This window comes from Mobula hypostoma, chromosome 4, assembly GCF_963921235.1.
Source record: "Mobula hypostoma chromosome 4, sMobHyp1.1, whole genome shotgun sequence".
Classification (NCBI taxonomy): domain Eukaryota; kingdom Metazoa; phylum Chordata; class Chondrichthyes; order Myliobatiformes; family Myliobatidae; genus Mobula; species Mobula hypostoma.
In genome coordinates, this window is record NC_086100.1 from 168,752,146 (window position 1) to 168,768,738 (window position 16,593).

General features: G+C 39.2%; 1 protein-coding gene across 5 annotated transcripts in view; it reads left to right on the plus strand.

Moving 5' to 3' along the window:
* The window catches only part of uso1 (USO1 vesicle transport factor), a 141,650-nt gene that overhangs the window by 46,830 nt on the left and 78,227 nt on the right, over positions 1–16,593 (plus strand). For all 5 annotated transcript variants that reach the window (XM_063046950.1, XM_063046949.1, XM_063046952.1 and 2 more), the window contains 4 exons: positions 121–176; positions 6,287–6,407; positions 9,207–9,385; positions 14,254–14,394. In XM_063046950.1, coding sequence (XP_062903020.1) covers positions 121–176; positions 6,287–6,407; positions 9,207–9,385; positions 14,254–14,394 — 497 coding nt within the window. The remainder of the gene's footprint in view (positions 1–120; positions 177–6,286; positions 6,408–9,206; positions 9,386–14,253; positions 14,395–16,593) is intronic.

Consider the following 16,593-nt stretch of genomic DNA (forward strand, 5'->3'; position numbering starts at 1 on the left):
TATTTCCTGCAGCTTAGACATCTTGATCATAAAAGAAATGTTTTTAAATTTGAAGAGTGCGTGATTGCTTTAGATGATTACTTATTATAGAATGATAACATTTAACTGTTAATTTTACAGGAGTGTCCAGGATGATGGATTTGCTTGCAGACTCCAGGGAAGTGATTCGCAATGATGTAAGTGTATGCTCTTATTGAACTAGTAATGAGTTAACAAAACATGCAATCTATTGGAGAATGGTTTGGGATAACTTTTCCATTTCTAGAACACTTGTATTAAGTATAATTATTTGAGGTAATGGGGGAGTATGAGAAAACAGTCAGTAAGCAAACTTGAGCTGTGGTACATTTCTGCTCACTGGTTCCAGTTGGGTCTTGATTAGTTAGTTGGAAAAGGTTGGGGTTTAAGAATAGGGAGGTTTGTTCCAGTTGTGCAGGGTGCTGGTGAGGCCACACCTGGAATACCACAAATAGGTTTGGTCGCCTTACCTTAAAGGGTATAGTAGCATTTGAAGTAAACCAGAGGAGGTTCAGCAGGTTAAATCCTGGGGTGACAGGGATGTCAAATTATGAGAGAGACAAGTTCTTGTCATGAATATCATGAGTTTCTATTCCTTGAAGTTTTGAAAAATGAAAGACAAATGTAGAAGATTTTAAGGGAGCTTGATAGGATAGATGTTGAGGCACTTCCTTCAGTGGGAGAGTCTTGAAGAAGGGTACAGAGTTTTACATGTCCAGTCTCTTGTTGCTGAGGATTATAGAAACATCTCTGAGGGCAGTGAATCACTGGATTTCACTAGCCCAGAGGGTTGTGGAGACCGGATCATTAGTTCAGGTACAGATGTATGAATATATGAAAGATTGATGAATTAAGTGTTAAAGGGAATTGGCATTGAAGACAAGTGGTTGTTAACATAGATCAGCCATTATCATATAGAATAGTAAGGCAGATTTGAGGCCCCAGGTGGCCTACTCCCATTTTCTTGTGTTCTAGTTCATCTTTGTATAAGGGAACAGGATATGTCAGACGATCAGAATTAGGTTCATTATCACTGATATAGTACAGTACAGGCTCTTTGGCCCACAGTGTTGAACAGACCTTTTAACCTACTCCAAGATCAATCTAACAATTTTCCACACAGCCTTCCATTTTTCTTTCAACCACGTACTTGTCTAAGAATCTCTTAAATATCCCAAATGTATCTGCCTCTACCACCATCTCTGGCAATGTGTTTCAGGCTCTTGCCATTTTGTGCAGAAAAACAAATGCCTCTGACATTCTCTCTCCCCCCCCCCCGCCCCCCCACCATGCTTTCCACAAGCATGAACACTTGCTCTTTGTATTAGTCATTGGCACCTTGGGGGGGATAAAAGATGTTGGCGGTCCACTCTATTTATACCTTTTATTATCTTGTACGTCTGTCAAGTCGTGTCTCATCCTCCTTTGTTCAAAGAGAAAAGTCTAATTCACTGAGCTTTTCCTGATAAGACATGATCTCTAATCCAGGCAACCTTTTAGTAAATCTCCTCTGTGCCTTCTCTAAAGTTTTCACATCCTTCCTATAATGAGGCAACCAGAACTGAACACATTACTTCAAATAATGTGTTCAGTTCTGGTCGTCTATATGCTCAAAAAGCTTGAGCATTTAGACATTAAGGAAGAGGATGTGCTGGAGCTTTTGGAAAGCATCAAGTTGGATAAGTCTCCAGGACCAGACGAGATGTACCCCAGGCTACTGTGGCAGGCGAGGGAGAAGATTGCTGAGCCTCTGGCAATGATCTTTGCATCATCAAAGGGAGAGGTTCCAGAGGATTGGAGGGTAGCAGATGTTGTTCCCTTATTCAAGAAAGGGAGTAGAGAGAGACCAGTGAGTCTTACTTCAGTGATTGGTAAGTTGATGGAAAAGATCCTGAGAGGCAGGATTTATAAACATTTGGAAAGGCATAATATATGATTAGGAATAGTCAGCATGGCTTTGTCAAAGACAGGTCGTGCCTTACGAGCCTAACTGAATTTTTTGAGGATGTGACTAAACACATTGATGAAGGTAGAGCAGTAGATGTAGTGTGTATGGATTTCAGCAAGGCATTTAATAAGGCACTCCATGCAAAGCTTATTGAGAAAGTAAGGAGGCATGGGATCCAAGGGGACGTTGCTTTGTGGATCCAGAACTGGCTTTCCCACAGAAGGCGGAGAGTGGTTGTAGATGGGCCATATTCTGCATGGAGGTCGGTGACCAATGGTGTGCCTCAGGGATCTGTTCTGGGACCCCTTCGCTTCGTGATTTTGATAAGTGACCTGGATGAGGAAGTGGAGGGATAAGTTAGTAAATTTACTGATGACACAAAGGTTGGGGGTGTTGTGGATAGTGTGAAGGCTGTCAGAGGTTACAACGGGACATTGATGGGATGCAAAGCTGGCTGAGAAGTGGTAGATGGAGTTCAACCCAGGTAAGTGTGAAGTGGTTCATTTTGGTAGGTCAAGTATGATGGCAGAATATAATATGAATGGTAAGGCTCTTGGCAGTGTGGAGGATCAGAGGCATCTTTGGGTCCGAGTCCATAGGACACTAAAAGCTGCTGCACAGGTTGATTCTGTGGTTAAGAAGGCATACGGTTCGTTGGCCTTTATCAATTGTGGGATTGAGTTTAAGAGCCGAGCAGCAATGTTACAGCTATATGGGACCCTGGTCAAACCCCACGTGGAGTACTGTGCTCAGTTCCTGTCACCTCACTACAGGAAGGATGTGGAAACTTATAGAAAGGGTACAGAGGAGATTTACAAGGATGTTGCATGGATTGGGGAGCATGCCTTATGAGAATAGGTTGAGTGACCCCGGCATTTTCTTCTTGGAGTGACGGAAGATGAGAGGTGACCTGATAGAAGTGTATCAGATGATGAGGGGCATTGATCATGTAGATAGTCAGAGGTTTTTTTTACCCCAGGGCTGAAATGGCTAGCACAAGAGGGCACAGTTTTAAGATGCTTGGAAGTAGGTACAGAGGAAATGTCAGGGGTAAGTTTGTAGGTTTTTTATGCAGAGAGTGGTGAGTGCGTGGAATGGGCTGCCGGCGACGGTAGTAGAGGCAGGTACAATAGGGTCTTTTAAGAGACTCCTGGAAAGGTACATGGATCTTAGAAAAATAGAGGGCTATGGGTAACTGTAGGTAATTTCTAAAGTAAGTACGTGTTTGGCACAGCTTTGTGGGCCGAAGGACCTGTAGTGTGCTGTAGGTTTTCTATGTTTCTAAGTGTTGTCTTGTATAACCACGGTCTTATAGAGCTGCAACAGTATCTTACAGCTCTTGAACTCGATCCCCTGACTAATGAAGGCCAACTCTCCATATACCTTGTGTGACTTTGAGAGCTCTGTGGACAGGGACCCTAAGTTTTTTTCTCTTCCTCCACGTTCCTTAGAATCCCGCCATTAATGTTGCACTCTGCCTTCAAGTTCAGCCATCCAAAGTGTATCACTTGGCACTTTTCTAGATTGAACTCTATCTGCCAATGTCCCATGCACCCTGTCAATGTCCCATTGTAACCTAGAACAAACATCCTTCTACTCTACCTACAACACCACCAACCTTCATGTCATCTTCAAACTTACTAACACATCCTTCCACCTCCTCATCTAAGTCGTTTATGAAAATCACAACGAGTAGGGGTGTCAGAACAGATCCCTGCCAAGCACCACTAGTCACTGACCTCCAGGCAGAATACACTCCACTTGTTTCAGTGAATCCTGTGCCTCTTGACTTTTTGAATGAACTTGCATTAAGAACCTTAATAAACACAACACATTACTAAACTCCATATGCACCACATCTATCCTCCTACCTTCATCAATTTGATTTGTCACTTACTAGTAAAAGTCAGTAAGGCTCATGAGGCACAAACTGCCCCTCACAATGCCTTGCTGACTACCCCAATCAGACTAGGCTTCTCCAAATGTTTATAAATCCTGTCTCTAAGAATCCTCTCCAATACTTTACTCTCCACTAATGTAAGACTCCCTGATCTATAATTCTCAGCATTATCTCTACTACCTGTCTTGAACAAAGGAATAATATTTGCCACAATTGAATCTTCCGGCAGTACTCCTGTGATTAGTGAGAACGCAAAGATCATTGCCAATAGCATAGCAATCTCTTCCTTCGCTTCCCATAGTAACCTGGGGTATAACCCATCCAGCCCCAGGGACTTATCTATCCTAATATTTTTCATAAGTTCCAATATATCCTCTTTCTTAACTTCAATTAACCTATTCTACACTGACCTCATATTTGTCAAGGTCCCTCTCACTGGTGAATACTGAAACAAAGTATTCATCCTTTACCTCCTCCAACTCCAGACACATTTCCTCTTTTATCCCCAATCAACCCTACACTCACTCTAGTTATCCTGCTGTTCGCCTTGGCTTCCTTATCACTTTTAAAAGCTCTGTCTGATCTTTTCTTCCTAAACCTTAAGTATGATTCCTTCTTCCTCTTGGCTAGATATTCCACCTCTCCTGTCAACCATAGTTCCTTCACCCTATCATTCTCTCCCTGCCTCAGTGGGATAAACCTATCCAGAATCTCATGTAAGTGCTTTCTAAACAACCACCACATTTTCACTGGATATTTTCCCAAGAGCATCTGTTCCCAGTTTAAGCTCCCAAGTTTCTACATAATAGCATCACAATTAGTGCTGCCCCAGTTATATACTTTCTTATACTGTCTGTTCTTATCCTTATCCAATGCTATACAAAAGCTCAAGAACCTGACTAGGTTCATTGCCAGTATTAGATCCAGAAAGGCCTCTCCTCTAGTCCACTTGTCCTTCGTGGACACACCTAACAAATTCTGTCCCACCTATACTGCTTGCACTATAGATCAAATTAAGGAAGTTGAACTCATCCATGGCAACAGCCCTCTTATTTTTATACCTTTTCAAAATCTGCCTACTGGTCTAATCCTCAGTATTCCTGTTGCTAGTGGGGTCCTATAGAACTCTCCCAATGGTGATTGCTCCCTTCCTGCTCCTGAATTCCACCTCAGGTATCCAGCAGTCATTCCTGCCCTTGTGTCAGCTAAGTCCCTGTAGTGGCCACAATGTCGTAGTTCCATGTACTGATCCATGCTCCATTTGCATCACCGTTGTTTCTGATTCTTCTCGTATTAAAGTAAATACATTTCAACTCATCCAACATGCCATGAAATTTGTTGTTTTGTGGCAGCAATACAGTTCAAGATATAAAAATAATGATAAGATACAAAGTTAAATAGTGCAAAGACAAATAACAAGGTAGTGTTCATGGACCAATCAGAAATCTGATGACGGAGGGAAAGAAATTGTCTAGCATTCTGGATTGGGGGAGTCTCACAGTGAAACAGCAGGCTTTTTGGTCACAATTTTGGGATGGCACAGAAATGGGAAGTCTAAATGAGGGCCATTGATGACTCATTCCACACTTTGGTAAAACACATCTGTTTATTAAATAGAAAAAATCTATATACTTTGATTCAATGATACTATAATCTTCCAGCTTCTTATTTCAAGAGAATTCATATTTGCATTGGGCAATGCAGTGCCAGATATTTTGGTTACCTTTATTTGTATCAGTCTGGCTCCTTTGCACGCCTTCCATCCGTGCTGGGTTGAGCGTCGAGCTAGCAACTCGGCCTCATAAAAATAAGAAAGCCTGCTTAAAAAAAAAAATGCCATCATGATGGCGTCCCGATGACTCCACTCGGAGTTAAGGGCTTTCTTCTTCTTACTTCTATTTACATATCTGTTGAGCTATTTGATTGGCCAGTGTTATGTGGTATTCAGCAGTCTTCAGCAGAAGCATCTGTTGCCTTAGTAGTTTACAATTATCAACCACATGAAGGTACAGACATTATAAGGTATCTTACTCATAATTCTTACACTTAACATGCTGCTTTGTGTCTTTTTTAAGATGGCTTTGGTCAGTGTGCCTAACAGGTGTCTTATGTGCAGACTGCTCAGTAATTTCTGTGATATCTCCTCTTTACAAACTGATCGGTATCTCTTTGCAAACTAATCAGTGCCCCAATGAATAAGAAGCCTGTGAAAGAACCCTGTAAGGAATATTATGCTTATTTCTCCGTTTATAATTTGTTTATAAATGCGTCTAGGTAGCTTCTGTCCTCCTTGGGCTTTGCCCCTTTGAAGTGCATATTGTAATTTCAGCTCTAGATAACTGATGCTGCTGAAATAACTGGACTGGCAAGAATGGAATAATCTAATAAGCCAAGACAGTAAAAGTTTCTTTCTGTTCTAGGGGCTTTTGCTACTGCAACAATTAACAAAAGGCAATGCAGCCATTCAGAAGATTGTTGCGTTTGAAAATGCCTTTGAGCGACTATTAGATATCATCACTGAAGAAGGAATGAGCGATGGAGGTATTTTCTGCAAATAGTAAATGAGTATTATTTTTGTTTTTATTTCTTAATCGTATAATGATTGTAACTATACTGGTGACTTGGTGTGTGTTCAAGTTCAAGAACATATCTCATTAAAAGCTAAAAGACATAGTAATAGTGATGTTTTCTTTCTATTTTAATGTTTAGTTTGACTTTTGGAAAGGAGATGTTGGAAATGCAGCTGTTTACAATGTGACTACTTACAGACATACCAGAGTCTGCAGATGCTGGAAATTGCAGCAATAAATATACTGCTGGTACTTAGCAGATCAGGCAGCATCTGTGGAAGGAAATGACAGGACGGTTGCCAATATAAAGAAATATCTCCTTTCTATCTTTCAGACCAGATGAAGAGTCTTGACATCAACTGTCTATTTCCCTCCACAGATGCTATCTGACCTGCTGAGTTACTTTATTTTTTGACTATTTATGCAATTGATACTGCACATTTAATGTTAGATGACATGATTACCAGATAACTTACCAACTTCAGACATGTTTAAAAAAAATTGATCGCTAGGTGAGAACATGTGCTAATTTTTGGGATAATCTGGTAGTAGCATTGCAAGACATTAGAAGTACAGTAGGTATAATAGTGCAGGTAGAACTGATGATTTTCAGGTAAATGTTGTTAAATAAGCTACTAAAATGCAAGCATGTTACAAGTATTTGATCTTTTGTACCAAAGAAAATCAGAGTAAAGGAAAATGTGACTATAATTTTCTAACATCCATTTAAAAGGAAGTTGCTTTTCAAAACAAAAGTTAAGGATAATCTAGAATTTACACATAATGGCTACTTTATTAGGTAAAACTGTACATGTGCTTGAAAATACAAATATCTAATCAGCTAATCATGGGGTAGAAACTTAAAAAAAACAAAAGTATGCAACATGGTCAAGAGGTTCAGTTGTTCAGATCAAGCATCAGAATGGGGAAGACATAAGTGACTTTAACCATGGAATTATTTTTAATGTTATACACGGTGGTTTGAGTATCTCAGAAACTGCTGATCTCCTGGGATTTTCATGCACAGCAGTCTCTACAGAGAGAATGCTGTGAAAAATAGAAAAAAAATTCCAGTGAATGACATTTCTATGGGTGAAAACACTTTGTTAATGAGAGAGTCAGAGGAGAATGGCCAGACTGGTTCAAGCTGACAGGAAGGTGACAGTAACCCAACGTGACCACTGAGTGTATAAAAAATATTCCGTGAGACCATTTGGTATTGATTTTTGAAGGAAGTCCTATGGAAGTTTTGAAGGAACAAGGTATAGCTGATGCAGGGTTAGGAAGTGTATGATATGCACTTTGGTAGAAGCAGTAAAAGGGTAGACTATTTTCTAAATGGAGAGAAAAATTGAATATCTGAGTCGCAAATGGTCTTGGGAGTCCTTTTGCAGGATTCCCGAAAGGTTAATTTACTGGTTGAGTCGGCCATGAGGAAGGCAAATGCGATGTTAGCATTCATTTCAAGAAGACTAGAAAATAAAGGATGTAATGTTGAGGCTTTATAAGGCACTGGTGAAGCCTCACTTGGAATATTGTGAGCAGTTTTGGGTCCCTCCTCTTAGAAATGATGTGCTGACACTGGAGAGGGTTTAAAGGAGGTTCACAAAAATGATTCCAGGATTGAATGGCTTGTCACATGAAGAGCGTTTGATGGCTCTGGGCCTGTATTCACTGGAATTCAGAAGCATGAGGGCTGACCTCATTGAAACGTGGTGAAAGACCTTGATAGAGTGGATGTAGAGTGTATGTTTCCTATAGTGAGAGAGTCTAAGGCTAGAGAGCATAGCCTCAGAATAGAGGGGTGTCCTTTTAGAATGGAGATGAGAAGGAATTTCTTTAGCCAGAGAATGGTGAATCTGTGGAATTCTTTACCACAGGCGGCTGTGGAGGCCAAGTTTTTGTATATACTTAAGGCAGAGGTTTATAGATTCTTGATTGGTGAGAGAATGAAGGGATACGAGAAGAAGGTAGGAGATTGGGACTGAGAGGGAAAATGGATCAGCCATGATGAGATAGTGGAGCAGACTCGATGGGTCAAGTGGCCAGATTCTGTTCCTATATCTTATAGTCTTACATGATGGCACTTGTATCAAGGTTACTATTAATATTCCCAAAATGGAGCTGAACTTGGGAATTGTAAGAGAAATAATGAAATTTGATGCTGTGGAGATGGTTGGTATATTAAATGAGGCTTTTCTTGGGCTTGGTTGGCAATGGCAAGTCAGAAGGTTCATGGAAATTTGAGATACTATATTGCGACTTAAAAGAATCAAGGTAACTATTTGAAGGGAATGGAAATGTTGAAGAAGGAATGAGTGATGGAAGCTTTTTAAGCATACATGATAAATAAGCAGTGTCAATGAAACTGATTATTAGGATTGCATGAATTGCAAAACTGATATTACTTGCATAATGAGGAAAAAAATTAATCTACATTTCCAGCACACCCTGTAATTTTAATGATTTCCAAAATAATTTAATTTGATCTGATGATATCTAGTGAGTAATCTGAAGTATGGCTGTCCTTGCTTTCTGGTCACTTCAGTATATTTAAAATCTTAAATAATTGGTGAATATTAATTGAAAAGCAACAAATAATTTCATCAATTTAACTTGCAATACCAAAAGCCCAGCAGAATTCTGTGTCAAAAATCAGACAACCCTCAAAGCAATCATGTTCTTCCTCTAAAATTAAATGCATAAATGCTTGGATGCCTTATATTTCAAGAAAATTCTGGTAATGATTTTAAATGGTTTTGACTTCTAGGTATTGTGGTTGAAGATTGTCTTTTACTGCTGCTTAACTTAATGAAGAACAACAGTTCAAATCAGAACTTTTTCAAGGAAGGTTCATACATAAAGCGCATGAAACCTTGGTTTGAAGTTGCTGAAGAGAATTCTAGTTGGTCTGCACAGAAAGTGACAAATCTTCATCTGATGCTGCAGGTATTATTTTTGGGAGTGGATAACTGAAACAAGAATGTACAAGTAAACATTTATGCAGCACATTTAGCACCATCCAGCATTTCATCGTCAACTTCATAGCCAATTAGCTGCTTTTTAATTAATATCATTCTTCAAGTTTGAACAACTTTAGGAGCATCTTTAGTATCCAGCAAGAGAGTGGCACAAATGTCCTGTATTTACGTAATGATCAAAAAGCTGATAGAGATCTGACTTCAGCCAAGCCTGAGGAGGTCATTTATCCAAAATCTGTTGGGCCCAAGCTTAACCTCAAAAGAAATGCAACAATCTGTCATTAAAGAACTGAAACTAAGTATTGAGTTCTTGCTGTCAGATAATACCATAATCATTTGGCTCATCCTTAGTACTGTTTTAACAAAGTTATTGCATCTCATTGGAAGACATTTGAAGGACAATTTTTTTTTTAAAAACAGTCCTTTTCCTTTTATCTGCCTTGGTATGGTACGCAAAGTTGGATACATTACCCATCCACTTAAATTAATTTTCAGAATGTTCCACTGTAACAGTGATTGTAGATGAGCTTATTTACTGTTATGTTAAAACAGATTTTTTAGGGATATATTTATGGAAATCTGCAAATGTTTTGAATATTCATTCTTCTAATGCACCCAAGAGCACATGATTCCTTAACAATATTTGTATTTAATACTTCTCATTTGTGTCACTTTTCTATAAATCTGGACATTGTTAATAATCCAATTGATTGCTAATCCAATGAATTTGAGTAGTAACTCAGTACTACGCTTTTACAATTTTTCATGGGGTTTTTTGGAATTTATTGCTGCTGTGTGACAGTCCCCAGTTTAGCTGTTCAGAGTTGTCATATCACACTGCAGGACTTTTTTGTACATTGCCCCAGGGAATAAATTACTGCAATTCTTTGCAAACTTCATTCCACTGATTTACAAATCCTAACCTAAATCAGACTGTCCTTGGAATGTTCCAACTAATGAACAATAAAACTTTTTAATGGCATGAATTTGGACAATTTATAATTAATACAATAGAAATGTTTTCAAATAAATGTGATATTATTAAAGCAACTTTGTGGTAAAGTAATGTTGATGTTTCTGTCTCTGATCATTCTCTTTATAATTCTTAACTGATTTTTGATAGGAATGATCTTTTTGATGAAACAGTTTAATTGTCATTGGGTAGTCCCCAGAGTATCTTTGTTTAATTTGCCACATAGCTTTGCATTAAGTACTTGTCCTCCTTACGGCAGTCAGAGTTTCTAGTCAGTAGTCTTTGTGACATGCTGTACTTTAATGTGGCTGCAATTGTCAACAGATTTGTTTCTTAGTATCATTGGAATGCACAAACAGAAGATTTCTTATGGTATGCTGATTTTACCCCCCTCTACCCCCAGTAATAGTAATTAAAATTGTCAGTTATTTCCTCCTGACAACAGTGATTTTGGTTTTGCCCTTTATGCCAATATTTTATTAACTGCAAGAGAAATAAATAGGTTCACAGTAGCGCAATGCTGTTACAGCTCGGGGTGTCAGAGTTAGGAGTTAAATTCCAGTGTCCTCTTTATATATAAAAAAAAAAGTTTGTATGTTCCTCCTTTGTGCGTATGAGTTTCTTCTGGGTGTTCCCACATTCTAAAGACCTACTGGTTAGTAAGTTAATTGGTCATTGCAAATTGTCCTGTGATTAGGCTGGCGTTAAATAGGTGGGTTGCTGGATGGTGCAGCTCAAGGGGTCAGAAGGGCCTGTTCCATGCTGTATCTTTCAATAAAATAAAATATGTATAGTGCCTGTAAAAAGTATTCACCCCCCTTGGAAGTTTTCATGTTTTATTGTTTTATAACATTGAATCACTGTGGATTTTTTGACACTGATCAACAGAAAAAGTGAAAACAGATCTCTACAAAGTGATCTAAATTAATTACAGTTATTAAACACAAAATAATTGATTGCATAAGTATTCACCCCTTTCAAGTCAGTATTTAGTAGATGTATCTTTGGCAGCAATTATAGCTTTGAGTCTGTATGGATAGGTCTCTATCAGCTTTGCACATCTGAACTCTGCAATTTTTTGCCCATTCTCCTTTACAGAACTACTCAAGGTCTATCACATTGCATGGGGATCGTGAGTGAACAGTCCTTTTCAAGTCCAGCCACAAATTCTCAATTGGATTGAGGTTTGGACTTGGCCACTCCAGGACATTAACTTTGTTTTTAACCCATTCTGTAAAGCTTTGATTTTATGTTTGGGGTAATTGTCTTGCTGGAAAACAAATCTTCTTCCAAGTTGCAGTTCTCTTGCAGACTGCGTCAGGTTATCCTCTAGGATATCTTCGTCTCTTGCTGCATTCGATTTACCCTTTACCTTCACAAGCTTTCCAAGGCATGTTGCAGTGAAGCATCTCCATAGCACAATGCAGCCACCACCATGCTTCATGGGAGGGATGGTCTGTTTTTGATGATGTGAGGCGTTTGGCTTATGCCAAATATAGTGTATAGTCTTAAACAGGAGGAATTCTGCAGATGCTGGAAATTCAAGCACACACATCAAAGTTGCTGGTGAATGCTGCAGCAGGTGTATAGTCTGATTGCCAAAAAGCCCAATTTTTGGTTTCATCAGACCATAGAACCTTCTTCCAGGTGACTTCAGAGTCTCCCACATGCCTTCTGGCAAACTCTAGCTTAGATTTCATGTGTTTTTTTCAACATTGGCATTCTATTTGCCACTCTTCCATAAAGCTGCGACTGGTGAAGCACCCAGGCAACAGTTGTATGTGCAGTCTCTCCCATCTCAGCCACTGAAGTTTGCAACTTCCAGAGCTGTCATAGCTCTCTTGGTGGCCTCTCTCACAAGTCTCCGTCTTTTATGGTCACTCAGTTTTTGAGGACACCTGCTGTCGGCAGATTTACAGTTGTACCATATTCCTTTCATTTCTTGATGATAAACTTAACTGTACTCCAAGGGATATTCAATTACTTGGAAATGTGCTTTTCAGTAATCATTTTGTGGAGTTGTTTGGAGCGCTATTTTGCCTTTATAGTGTAGTTTTTGCCAGGATACTGATTCACCAGCAGTTGGATCTTCCAGATACAGGTGTATTTTTACTACAGTCAATGAAACACCTTGACTACACAAGGTGATCTCCGTTTAACTAATTCTAAAACCATTTGGTAGCACCAGTGATTTGATGTGCCATATTAAAAGGGGCGAATACTTAAGCAATCAATTATTTGTGTTTTATATTTGTAATTAATTTAGATCACTTTGTAGAGATCTGTTTTCACTTTGACACAAAAGTCTTTTTCTGTTGATCAGATTTTTTTAAAAAGCCAATTTAAATCCACTGTGATTCAGTGTTGTAAAACAATAAAACATGAAAACTTCGGTGGCGGGGGGGGGGGAACTTTTTATAGGCACTGTAAATATGTCTGGTGCAGATTATGACCTAGTTGGAGATGGGTTTTATAAGAGGTGATGTTTGTTCATAATGTTTTGTTCAGTTGCAGTCTTGTTCCTTGGATATTTGTTGAAACACTGAGGAAAGTAGGTCTCAGCACTTGAGATTGCTCCAGGCTATCCAGATTAGTGTTTAATCATATTGGTTTACTGCACATGCCATCTAATATCCTTCCTGGACTTCTTTACTTGGAGCAATTGGAATATGCATCATGATTTCCAACATAACCTAGAGGGACCTAAAAGGAAAAGAACAGAGCACCTTCTAAAAGATGAAGAGTTTGGAAGCAGTGCTGCTGCAGTGACTTTGTAGTTGTTGGTCTGTGTACAGGAATGATTGAAGTGTTATGGGCACAGACTGATAAAAATAAAAAGGGGTATTTGGAATGCTGAATTGGTATACAAGAGAGAAGTTAACCCACACCTATATGAAGCCTTGGTTGGACTTCACCTGAAGTACTGTGAGCAGTTTTTGGTTAACCTGTAGGGAAGATGTGTTGGCATTTGTGAGAGTACAATATAGGTTTATAGAATGACACCTGGTTTTGAAGTGGGTTAAGTAGTAAGGAGCTGGTATAGTTACTGGAAGATAGAAAGTTTGAGAGTGATTTTGATTGATTTTCAGGATAATTAGGTAAGTGGATAAATAGGTGACAAGTCACTGTTTCTGTTGGTTGAGGAATCCAGAAGTAGTAAATCTAAAGTTGCAGCCTGACCTTGTCGGAGTGAATTAGGATACATGCACTGTAGTAAATCAGTTGTAACTCCTCCCTAACTCAGTTTATAATACTTCAGTTGTCAAATTTAAATCTATTAAGCAAAGATGTTAAGGGAAGTTGACCAAAAAAAAAGATTGGTTTAGTTTCCTTGGCAAGAGTCTATTTTTTATTATTACTATTGACTGTAAGGTCCTGCCTAGTTGTAAATTAACTTTAACATCAATAAAACCTTGTAAATTCTTGAAATATACATTTACTTTATTAATTTCCCATCCACACAATTGTTTGCCAAGGTTGAACATAATGTTCAGTATACTGTCCTTGATTATCAGGCTAATACGTGGATGTTCCCTTTGCAAACAAATGTCCCACACAGCTGCATCATAAGATTTAAGCTGTCCACCAACTCCCATGACAGATTTTTCTGATTTGTTAAGTTGATGCACACAGTAATGCATATAAGGGAAATTAACTCTTGAATTACTTGTGCTTGGCAAGTAATAGTCAGATATCCAAACTTCTTAAAATCTCATTAATTTGTATATTATTGCAACTGAATTTATAATGCGCATTTTCTCTATGGTTGCAAGATGGGACAGGTTGAAAACAGTCCTGGATGTGAATTGTTTTATTCTCTGCAAAACTGAGTATATTTCATGTGATTTTGTTTTAATCTTTAGTTGGTTAGAGTACTGGTGTCTCCAGTGAATCCACCTGGAGCTACAAGCAGTTGTCAGAAGTCAGCATTCCAGTGTGGCTTGCTGCAGCAATTGTGCACCATCCTGATGGCAACCGGAGTTCCTGCTGATATTCTCACTGAGGTGAGTTGCTTGCAATTTTATTGGTAGAATTAGACCATTTGGCCCTGCAGGTCTATGCCCATCTTTATGCTCTACATCAGTACGTTTCAACCTTGAATCACCATAATAGATATTCTTTTCATTTTATTTATTCCTCTCATATGGTGGATTTCAGTTAAATGGACCATCGGTTAATTGAGGTAGCTGCTTATTTGGTACAACTCTTAAAGAACAAACACTAATTGAGTAAATAGCCGGGATTCCCTTCATTGATTTGGGACAGTATGCCACTTAATTCGGGCAGGAGACAGTTGCCGAACAATTTCTAAATAGCGTTAGTCACATGTATTAGCGTGGCCGTTAGGTTCCATACCATTGCTTCAAATTAACAGTTTTTAAATAGCGTCAGTTATGTGCGTTTATGTTTAAAAAGCAGTGATTTTTGTCACTGGTAGTTGGTGAGAAATGAAGCAGTAAGACAATTTGGAACTGTAATGCTAACTGTGGTTTTAAGCATTAAGGCCTGGAGACGCCAAAAACGGCCAAGAGTGAAAATGAAACAATTTCACTGCTTCAAGTTAGAAAGTATGGAGAATTTGAAATTATTGATAATCATATTGAATATTACAATGAAAGTGAAGATTTGGAAGGTCATTGAAAGATTTGTATGAAGGCAATCCATTATCTGCACTAGGTTTCTGTGCTGATTTTGTTCATTTACTGTCAAGCTTTACAGCTTTCGATCACTCATACCAACAATAAGAGAATGACAACTCAGTCCTAGGACACATCATGTGGAAAGATGAACTAGAAAAACTCGTACTCTCTGGAAAGATTGAGGGGAGCAAACCTAGAGGAAGACCTCGGCTTACGTACAAACGTTTCTACATCAAAAGCATAGCCAGGTAGCTACACATCGAGAAAATGGAAGTCATCTAAAAAACGAAGGATAGATCTATATGGAAAACCATGGTCACCAAAGTCCGCATCGGATATGGTACCTAGACTGACAGACAGACCGTCAAGCAAAAGAGCATGACAATGTATATTGCATAATTTCCTCTGTTGTAACTATTAGGAACTAATACAGGTCCACAATCCCTTATCTGAAATCCTTGGGGCCAGTTGCATTTCGGAATTCAGAATTTTTCGGATTTCAGGACCCCCCCCCCCCCCAACCTCGATACCAAAAAACACGTATGCTCAAGTCCCTTATTTAACCTGTGTCAGTGCGGTGGACTTTAGGACCTGGTGGCGCACCAAACCTACGCACATCCTCCCGTGTGCTTTAAATCATTTCTAGATTACTTATAATACCTAATACAATGTAAATGCTATGTAAATAGTTGTTATACTGTACTGTTTAGGGCAGGGGTCCTAAACAATACAGTATAACCACGGACCGGTTTAATATTGACAATATTCTTGCGGACCGGCCCGGTGGGGGGGGGGTGGGGGGTGAAATATAGGTGATAAGTCAACTGTAAGTCACTTATCAGTGGCTAATACACTCAATTTCGTTTCTAAAAGGGTATATCTAACGAATTTAATATTTAAGCCACAGCGCATATTTTGCTCACATGAATATAGTGATAAGTCAATTATAAGGGGGTTCCTCATGTCCAGTCTATTCCGCAATTTAGTTTTCATTGCATTTATTGCAGAAAACTCAGCTTGATGTTGGAAATGGAAGCAATGTTTTCAGTGCTTTCGTGGCTATCTCAGGATATTTAGCCTTGACTTTGATCCAGAATGTTGACAGAGATGTTATGTCAAACATACTTTTCAGCTCACCGTCATTTGCAAGCTCAAGGAGTTGATCTTCTTCTCGCGCTGACATGGATGATTCACCGGGGACATTCACAAATGAGTCACGGACCCATTCCTTTGCATGTCTGGGGTCATTTGCAGTTGGGGAGTAACGCTCGAATTCTGTCGACTGCGAAGATAGGTGATGGTGCACTAGCTGTGAGAAGGATGGTGCAGCCTCAGTCTCTCCCAAAATCCCAGCTAATGTTGGGAACATGTCAAATACGCCCCTGTCCGCTTGCCCTCCCCACAGTTCCAGTTTGGCTGTGAAAGCAGACACTTTATCTGCCAACTTGAAGACAGCTGTCATTCTCCCCTGAAGTGACAAATTGAGTTCATTGAGTAGGTTGAAGATGTCACACAGATAAGCGAGTTTTGCTATCCACTCATCGTCACAGTGGTGACTTTTTT